At 38.9% G+C, this 9,673-nt stretch overlaps 1 protein-coding gene across 2 annotated transcripts; it reads left to right on the forward strand.

Annotated features, from left to right (window-relative positions):
• Positions 1 to 438: 438 nt before the first annotated feature.
• Positions 439 to 7,032, forward strand: RNF7 (ring finger protein 7). Of its 2 annotated transcripts, none has more exons than XM_030330095.1 (3): positions 439 to 668; positions 4,508 to 4,555; positions 6,094 to 7,032. In XM_030330095.1, exons 1-3 carry the CDS (start codon positions 501 to 503, stop codon positions 6,148 to 6,150), a joined length of 273 nt encoding a protein of 90 aa, XP_030185955.1. In that variant the 5' UTR covers positions 439 to 500; the 3' UTR covers positions 6,151 to 7,032. The 2 variants fall into 2 exon arrangements, with proteins under 2 accessions (XP_030185955.1, XP_030185954.1); XM_030330094.1 differs by having other exon boundaries at positions 439 to 675; positions 6,094 to 7,027.
• Positions 7,033 to 9,673: the final 2,641 nt, after the last annotated feature.

Genomic DNA, 9,673 nt, shown 5'->3' on the forward strand with positions numbered 1-9,673 from the left:
AGACGTTTCCTAGATACCAAGAAGAAGGTGGTGTTAAAGGCCTGGTCTCAGCTCTGAAAGAGTTTACGAGTCGCGGGGCGGGGGCTGGGGGGGGGGGGGAACGAGACAAATGGTTACATTAACAAGATAATTTGTGAGAGTGGTAAATTTCACGAAGTCACACAGCAAGGCATCTGATGCCTGCACAGTGTGCTCCGGAGCACGGGAGAGCAACACTCAACAGCACACCGCCCGGGGTTCACAACGCAAACTCCCTGGAGGCCCTCAGCCTTCGGGGTTGCCCCAGCGAGCCGAGGTGCAGGGGGAAATGCGCCAGAGCGCTAGCGTCATGTGACGTCACTGGGCCGCGCCAGCCAATCCGGGCGGTCCTTGTCGTAGGCACCGCGGTGGCCCGCGGCCTGCAGGCGGCGCTGTGGGCCCGCCGGGCGGCCCCACAGAGCCGCCATAGCCGCCCGCCTACCCCGACTTAACGTCTCCGCTGTCGGCTCCGCGCCGCCGCCATGGCCGACGTGGAAGACGGCGAGGAACCCTGCGCCCTGTCCTCTCACTCCGGGAGCGCAGGCTCCAAGTCAGGAGGCGACAAAATGTTCTCTCTCAAGAAGTGGAACGCGGTGGCCATGTGGAGCTGGGACGTGGAATGCGATACGTGCGCCATCTGCAGGGTCCAGGTGATGGGTAAGCGCTGCACGCGAGGCCGGGGCCGAACTACGGCCTCCGCGGGCCGATTCTGGGCGTGGAGGACGGGCGAAGGCTGGGAGAGACCCCAGTCCAGAGGAGTGGGGGCGGGGATGCCGGGAGCCACCGGTGCTGCTGCTGGCCCGAGGGCTGCTGCTGCCGCCGCCTGGGGCTCAGCAGGCGCCCAGCGCCCGGACCTGGTATTCTAGGGATAGAAACGGGCAGTGAACTGAGGAATTAAGGTAATTTCTGGTAGTGATGGGTGTGGCCAAGGAAATAAAACTGGATGATTTGTTGGCCGCTGGGAGAAGCCACTTGGGTTTGTTTGGCCAGCTCCATGTCTAAAAGCAGACCGCAGAGGGTTCAGGGTAAAGGCCCTGAATAAGTAGGGCACTTTAATGGTTGTGGTCACGCACCAAAGTGATGCTCTGGAGTCATCCTCCACAGAAACGACACCCTCAGTTCGCTCTTGAGAGGCGAAAGGAAAATGTTCCTAGCCATGGCCATTTCCGAATTAGCGACTGCTATTCTGCGGGCTTTTAACTCTGGATGTTTCAGGATGGGTCAGATGGCACTCGCTTGTCTTGAAGGGGGATACAGTGTGGTTCACGAATATTTTTAAGGTTCATGGGAGTTGAAGAATGTAAGCCCTTTATTCAGAAACATAAAACTTTTTCTGGCCCCTCCTATCAAAGGATGCCATTTTCTGAAGATCCTGCCCTGCTCTGAGTCAGGCCTTTGTGGAGAGCCCTGTTGTACAAATAAGTCTTAACTTCTTTCTGTGATATTTCGAATAAAACTACTGGGCCACGCGAAACCTTTCAGAACAGCTTCATCCTTTTATATTTTACATCCTGTCTTTTTTAAGATCTCAGACCACCTTGAAAAAGAGATGCTATTCTAAATGCCAGCTATATTTTTAAACAGAGCATTTAAAACTACTGAGAGAGAATCTTAATTTTGTTTCTTGGGGGTAGGTGAAAACTGAGGTTGTATAGCTTGAAAACTTTGTGTCTTGCTCTGAAAAAATGACAGAATTGGAGAAAATAAACAGAATTTCTCTCTCAAGGGATGAAATTTAAACCTACCAGAATCAAGAGATTTTTTCAATTTACACTCTTTAGTACACACTTGTTTTTTATTCATGAGGACTTGCTTCAAAGAGGATTTACAGCAAAGGGATTCAGATTTTTTTTACTTTTTACTTTTGAAAGAACTTGATTTCAGACATGATCCACTTGTTTTGCATATTAGGTCTTAAAAGTACCTAGCTTATTGGCCTGCAATACAGCCCCCTTACCCCACCCCTTACTTAAGAACTAGAATCATAATTTCCAGTTTGGGTGGCGTCGTTAACTTATCCAGGCAACTTAATCTTTTCTTCTTTTGCAAGACAAGCTTTGCTAAAAATTTTATCCCCTAAATATCCTTTAGTTCAAAATGAAGAATGTTCCTGAAAAGTGTGTTTTATATTTCTACCCAAAGAAAAATTTTAGATCTGTAGGTAGAAATGCAGAATTCAGAGTAATGGTTGACATCTTTGCAACACATAAACTTTACTGGGATATTTGGAGTAAGTCAAAATATGGGCTATAAATGTTTCACATTCACATTAGCTTTCTAATTATAGCAAGTGTTCTGCTACTGTGGATTAATTTTGCAGATTTGCAACAGCTGTACTTTGAGTTCAGCAAAGTGTTCTGGACTAGACCTTTGTATTTTCTTTATGAGGTGTTAAAATCCATTTAGTGGTCAGGTGACAGCAGAAGGAAGCTTGTTTTTCAGACTTCCCAAGCTAACCCTAGTTAGCATCATTCTAAAAGGAGTTACTGTTATTGTACTCCTTAGAAATGTTTTGTTTTAGATTTTAGGAATATCGTGAAAAGAATTTTTTTCTTTTATCTAAAACTTTAGGACTTTTTATAGATTTAGGTTGGGTTTTGATAATGAGTCTAAATCAAATGTCACTCATAATCCCGAGATTCCTAGATTCTGCAAAAGAGGCCACTTAATTCCTTAATTTTTCGGGGCGCCTGGGTGGCACAGTCGGTTAAGCGTCCGACTTCAGCCAGGTCACGATCTTGCCGTGCGTGAGTTCGAGCCCCGCGTCAGGCTCTGGGCTGATGGCTCAGAGCCTGGAGCCTGTTTCCGATTCTGTGTCTCCCTCTCTCTCTGCCCCTCCCCCGTTCATGCTCTGTCTCTCTCTGTCCCAAAAATAAATAAACGTTGAAAAAAAAAATTAAAAAAAAAATTCCTTAATTTTTCAAATTCCTCTCATACACCTAAATGATTTGTTATGACTTCTTGACCCAAGATTTGCCTGTCAGCCCATTCTGATGCGGTTAACACTCTCTGGTTTCCTTCATTCTGAAAGGAGCAGATGGCACAGTGAGCAAGTGTTGAAGAAGAGGAAAATAGGTTTGCTAGTACTGCTGTGTTCTAAAGAGCCAGAGTAACCCTTCATGGCTATTTATGTTAACTTGGACATTTGACATACCTTCTGGAGTCTTGTTTTCCTAATTTGTGAAAGAGGTAGTTGGGTACACAGACTGTAATTCTGTGATTATACAGAACCAGAGCTGTGTCTTCACCCTTATATCATGATCCTTATGATATTTAGTTGTTTGCCTGCCTACCTCCCCATTTCCTGGTAAGACCAGGGACCCAGACTTGGTCATTTTGGTGTCCCCAGTGCATAACTCCATATACAGAGCAGATACTCAGTAATTGTGGGATTGAAGAAAGCCTCAGGAGGCAGTGGTTGTTTTCAGTCCACACCGAAGTGGCCAGGGTGGTGTGTTTTTTTAGGGTAAGAGCATGCAGAGAGGAGCAAACAAATGCCTGAGCATAATCCAGTGTTAAGAAAAGGACCAGGCTTCAGCTCCACTGTGTATCTATTTTTACAGAATTCTTTTTCTCTAATTTATGTTAAAAACTATTTTGTTGTTGTTGTTGGTTTGAACTTCCTTTTACCCATCTTGGACTCCTCTTCCAGCTAGTGAATGAATCCATTTCATTGGTCCCTAAAATATCCTATAGTACCTCCTTCATCAAGCAAATAGTAGTATAGATTAAATTTTGAAAACTAATGTACCCTTTAGGTTCCCATTCCTAAAATGCACTCCCAAGTAAATTATTAAAATGCATTGCCATTGTTGGATAAATGCTTTGGACTCAGACATATTTGTAGAAGGAGCATTTTCTTAAAAAAAAAAAAAGAGAGAGAGAGAGAATCTAGTATTTAAGAGGTTCTTTAAAAATTAATTTTAATTTAATTTTTATATAGATCATACAGTCACAAAATTCAGAATTTTAAGAAACTATACAATGAAGACTGCTTCCCACTCCATCTTCTCTTAGGTAGACTTTATTATCAGTTACTTGATTATTCTTCTAGAGTTTCTGTATGTGTGTACAGGCAAATACCAATTTATATGCATGGCTTACGTTTAAAAGGTGTCTTGAAAATAAGCTACCCCCAAGGTTGATCTATGTGAGCATGCCCAGTCAGCTTATAGGAACTTCTAATATAATGAAGTATGGCATAGTTTTCTCTGGTGGTTGAATCCACCTCGGGGACACCTTTTTATCAGAGCTGGTGAAAATAGAGGGTCGGTAACCCATGTGAAATTGCTCCTGGTCATAAGTAAATCAGTAGAGTGCCTTGCACTTTATTCATCTTTAAACAGTTATGTTTAGATGAGAGATAAATAGTTTGAATCTTTTATCTCCATCTCTAACCCTTTGGGCTTTTATTTGACTTTGAAGTGTCTGGGTTTTAGAAATTGCATTCTGAGCATCAGAATGAGAATTGCTATTTGTTTACTTTTAGATGCCTGTCTTAGATGTCAAGCTGAAAACAAACAAGAGGATTGTGTTGGTATGTTGTAATTTCATTCTCTTGCTTTTTCAACTGAAGGTTTTCTCTCAGTGGGGATGTTTGAATTTGTGATTAAGATTGACTTTATCAATACATAAAAATAAACTGTAAAGCAGTGATCTATTATTAATGTAAAATGTGTTAGTTCTCAAAAGGCCTTAATGGAATTAATCTGCAAGTTCTTTTATTGCCTGTAATTAAGAAGAATTGATTATATATTCCAGACATGGCCATAGTAAATATTTGATAACCAACAAAGAAATAATTCTTTTCTGTTAAGAAAATTTTAAGGGATTACCAAAATGTCATTTAAATTTTACCTGTGTTATAGGTCAGATTTGGTAGGGTTTTATTCTAATAAAGCATTGCAGTTTTCAGTACTGTTATTATTCAGTATTTAACTTTTCAGCCAACATAGAAAAAATTCTAAGTGCTCTCTTTTGCAATATAGTTTGTATATGGAAATCTGTTGAATTTTGCTAATAGCCTGGGACTACAAAAGTTGTTTTAGGATAAATATTTTAAGCAGTTCAAAGGTTTTTATGTCCTAGTTCTTGAAGTCATCACTTCTAGATTGCTATGTATAAAAGCTTTTCTGAAAATGAAAGGTTAACTTTGTACTTTGTGTTTGCGTTGTTTATATATAGCTTTTTAATAATGATTTATTCAGTATTTATCAAATCCTGTTTCTTCCTCCTGAAACATTTACAGTGATTTCCTTTTGCTTCCTACTCCCTGTAGCCAGTTTTCATAAGAAGTTGGTTATTTTTTTCTTTTTTTCCATGTTCTTTCATTGTTCTGTTATCATATAGGTCAAGCAAGGGACAAATAAAGCCCACATTTGAGATTGCATTTCAGATTATGGGAGATTGCCCTTGGTTTAAGAAATATTTAACTTGAGAATTGTGAGGTTTAGGGCACCTTTCTTTGATCACAGAAAGTCCTCTGTTTCTAGCCAGCCACTTTGAAAAGTTCATGTGTTTGTCACATGAGGAATTGCACTGCTTATGGGTGACATCAACACTTCTAGAAAATAACTGAGTAGATGTACAGCTGATAATGTTTAGAAGTATGTCATCTATTTATAACAGATTACTATGAACTGAAAACTCATGTTGGTAAATAAAAATCAGGAGGATATTTTTCAATAAAATAAAGATCAAAAGGTCTCCAAGGTCAGTCTTTGACTGAGAAGGTCTGGGATCTAAGGAAGGCTCAAGTTCTTTAATCTCCTAACTTCAGGAAGACAGCATGTGGAGCTGTGTAGGGGCTGGGGGCCACCACATCACTCACAGACTCTAAACAATGATGAAAAAGTCCCCCAGTCACAGCGCCTCATCTCACTTCTTAAGTGTGGTTTACACAGGTAAGTTGTTATTTTCTTTATAGATAGAAAAAATGTTGACTAATTAGCCATCTTTATTCAAGATTATGAATCATGATTATTCTTCATAATATAAAATAACCTGTAATTTTGAGTTGGATAATTTAAATTAAAATATGTAATGTCAAATATTCCTTTTTTTTTTTCCTTTCAGTGGTCTGGGGAGAATGTAATCATTCCTTCCACAACTGCTGCATGTCCCTGTGGGTGAAACAGAACAATCGCTGCCCTCTCTGCCAGCAGGATTGGGTGGTCCAAAGAATCGGCAAATGAGAGTGGAGGCTTTCTTAGTGCATTTGTTTGGAGCCCTGGTGGATCTTGTTATCAAGTGCCCTACAAAGGCCAGAACACTCCAGGGAACTAATTCTTCAAATAGGAGGAGATGGCTCTGTGGTCCTTTGGTACTCATCAAAGGCATGGCTTAGCATTTTGTTTTATTTTCAGAAATTCTCTACAATTAAGAAGATAATTTATTAAAGATGGTCTTTCCTACCTCTGTGGTATGTATCCCACACACTGCTTAGAAGTGCTTTAAAGGAGGAGAGAGCTACAAATTTAATGACTTTATAATTTGCTTATTGGTATCCCCGGGGGTTGTGGAAGTAGTTCCATTCAGAAGAGAACTTGTTGCATGCTTATAGTTGATCAGTTAAAAAAAAAAAAGACAATGTTACAGAAACAAATAAAGTGCAGTTTAAAACCCAACTCTTATCCTTAATTTGTTCCTCATATTTATTTTTGGCTGGGAGGGGGTGATTCATGAAGTCTTTGTATGATATAATGAAAATTTTAAGTTTGGACCAGTGGACAGGGTAAATAAAATTTAATCTTCAGGCATATGGAATTGTGGTTGTCTTTTAGGCTATTATCCTCTATCTTTGGTTCATCAAGAAAACCTAAATCTGCACTCACCTCACTGTCCAAGCATTGAATGGTAAAGAACAGAAGTATTTGTTCTGGTCAGATTATGTTGTTATTTAACTGTTTTAGGTGGAATGTTAATGAGGGGAAAATGTTTACCACTGTAGCACTGGGTCAAAAAGTTTATTTTATTACACAGTGTTTTAATAAATGGTTTATTCTGTTTACTTCATTTGAATTGTCATTATTACAATTTTTAAATTTTTTTTTAATGTATGTTTATTTTTGAGAGACAGAGACAGAGTGTGAGCAGGGGAGGGGCAGAGAGAGAGAGAGAAAGACACAGAATCTGAAGAGACTCCAGGCTTTGAGGTGTCAGCACAGAGCCTGACGCGGGTCTCGAACTCACAAGCCGTGAGATCATGACCTGAGCCGAAATCAAACGCCCAACCGACTAAGCCACCCAGGCTCCCCATCATTATTACAATTTTATGTACAACTTTAAGCTTCATGTTAATAAGCTAATATGTCAAGTGAATGCTTTAATTTGAAAAAATATTCATATACTCTTATTTGGTAGTAATAAAATTTAAAGTTTATTACCTGGAAATGTGAAGTATGAGAAAATATTTAAATTTTATCAAACTCATTCACATTTAATGGAGGTTATCTGGTAACAGTTTATGGACCACAAGTTTATTTTGAATTATTCCATAATAAAGGCCACAAGCTATGAATTTTGAAAAATAAATCTTTATCATTCACTTCTTCAGTTTGTCAATCTGAATCTTCTTATATCTAAGTGATGCAGATACATAAAAGAATGTTAAAATATAATTTAAAAACTAGAATTCATAGGCTTTCATACTGGTTTTCATATTTCATACTAATCTGATTTCTCCGGAAACTTGCTTTAGTATGCATTTTTTCACAGTTTACTGAGAAAATTAATTACCATATGGGGGTAAATAAAGCACCTTTTTATCCTATAATATTAAGTATAATACTATCAAGTTTTCCTAAACTTAACCATACGATTAACATAATCATATCTTACAGAAAACTGTGACTAGAGCTATAAGTACAGTCCAGCCAAGACTTTGAAGAGGTTTATGTAAGTTTACATATGGTGAATGTGTGTCTTCAGTGAACACCTGCTGAAACCACAGAGTTGAGGGGCAATATGTAAGTGCAGACTAGGAAGAATGAGACAAGTGGGAAAGTCACCCTGCTTAGATGTAGTTACTTCACTACTTCTGCCCCAAACCATGTATCACAACACATTCTATATATGCTTATTTTTTCAGGGATTTTCTTTCTTTCCTTTTTTTTTTTTTTTTAATCTTTTTAATGTCTATTTATTTTTGAGAGAGACAGAGACAGAATGTGAGTAGGTTAAGGGCAGAGAGAGAGGGAGACACAGAATCCAAAGCGGGCTCCGGGCTCCAAGCTGTCAGTACAGAGCCTGATGCCCGTGGGGCTAGAACTCATGGACTGCAAGATCATGACTTGAGCTGAAGTCGGTTGCTCAATCGACCGAGCCTCTCAGGTGCCCCTTTTCAGGGATTTTCAGTTGAAGAAGAATCAATAGGGGCACCATGTTTCAGCTTAGAGAAGTAGTTGGAAAGAGTATTGGCTCCCATCTTTGTAGTTTATCCAGATTATTTTTCCTTTTTGTAAATTAATGACAGCAGTTTCAAATAATTTTTCTTTTGAGTTATACTTAGGCTTTTTAGTTTGATGTGTGTGTGTGTCCTTTTGCAAGTTCTGCTATTGAAGATGCTTTTCCAGGTCATATTTAATAACTTGCTTATATGGTTCATTTTGTAAAGTCTATTGAAAGATATGTGTATCCATTAGAAATGAATCTTCTTTTGCTTTCATAATCCTGATTGTGTAGTACATGCATATTAAATAATGAGATAAAAAGTTAATTACAATACACAAATATGTTTGACCACTTGAATGCTTGTCATTGTACAGTGAGCTATTTTAGCAGCTTTTGTTTGACATTTTTAAAAGGATATATCCATAAAATGTGAACCAAATATTTAGCTTTGCACAGAAGAGAAAATCAGTAAGAATGTCTAGTTATTTTAGTCAGTATGACAGAACGTAAATGCAGCGTGAAGGATGGAGTCATAAGTAGATTTTCCACACAGCAAAACCACAGGCCCACTGCCGAACAAAGCTCTGTTTCTACTCCGCATCGCCATCTGAGGGTGGAAGAGGAGGAGGGGCTGGGACAGAGCAGCACTGATCCTACCCATCCTGGGATGATATCACTCATCTGCATAGCCATCTGAAAGTTTAGCACATATTGTTTCATCAGAAAGACACACTGTGACATTTAATTATGAGTTCTAAAGCAAAAGTTAGACATTGAACAGCCTTTTCTTTCCATTGGATTAAACAATACTGAATTTTCTTTTGCTAGTATAATGGAAACATGTTGGTCATCTTCACCTATTTAATTTTCCATCAATGCAAGGTGCATTCTTATATCACCAGTAACATTGAAATCAGTAAATCTTACCCTCTCAAACCCATTCCTTTTTATAAACTATGTCCCCATTACTATCCTGAAATTCATAACTAACACATAATTAAAGTGTATATAATAATTGTAATATATAAATATAAAATAACTGAATTATAAAATACAAGTAAAAGGAAAGTATATTCTAATTCATTTGCACTTCAGTATGTATATACTTGGGTGTAATTACACCAGGAAACATGAAGAAGCAGGCTGATCCACGTATGGATGTGTGTGTGTGTGATCACCATATATAGACCGCAGTAAGGTAGACTGTTTTGATTTAGTAACATGGGAGCATTTTCATTGATAGTAAGAACTACCCCCTCAAATG

This window comes from Lynx canadensis, chromosome C2 (assembly GCF_007474595.2).
Source record: "Lynx canadensis isolate LIC74 chromosome C2, mLynCan4.pri.v2, whole genome shotgun sequence".
Taxonomy (NCBI): Eukaryota; Metazoa; Chordata; class Mammalia; order Carnivora; family Felidae; genus Lynx; species Lynx canadensis.

What these genes read in the sequence shown, in the direction of transcription:
- RNF7 (XM_030330094.1), top strand. Translation starts at nt 501, where the DNA reads ATGGCCGACGTGGAAGACGGCGAGGAACCCTGCGCCCTGTCCTCTCAC. An exon ending in CTGCAGGGTCCAGGTGATGG is followed by an intron (nt 676 to 4,507) that starts GTAAGCGCTGCA and finishes GTTTACTTTTAG; the next exon opens with ATGCCTGTCTTAGATGTCAA. An exon ending in CAAACAAGAGGATTGTGTTG is followed by an intron (nt 4,556 to 6,093) that starts GTATGTTGTAAT and finishes TTTTCCTTTCAG; the next exon opens with TGGTCTGGGGAGAATGTAAT.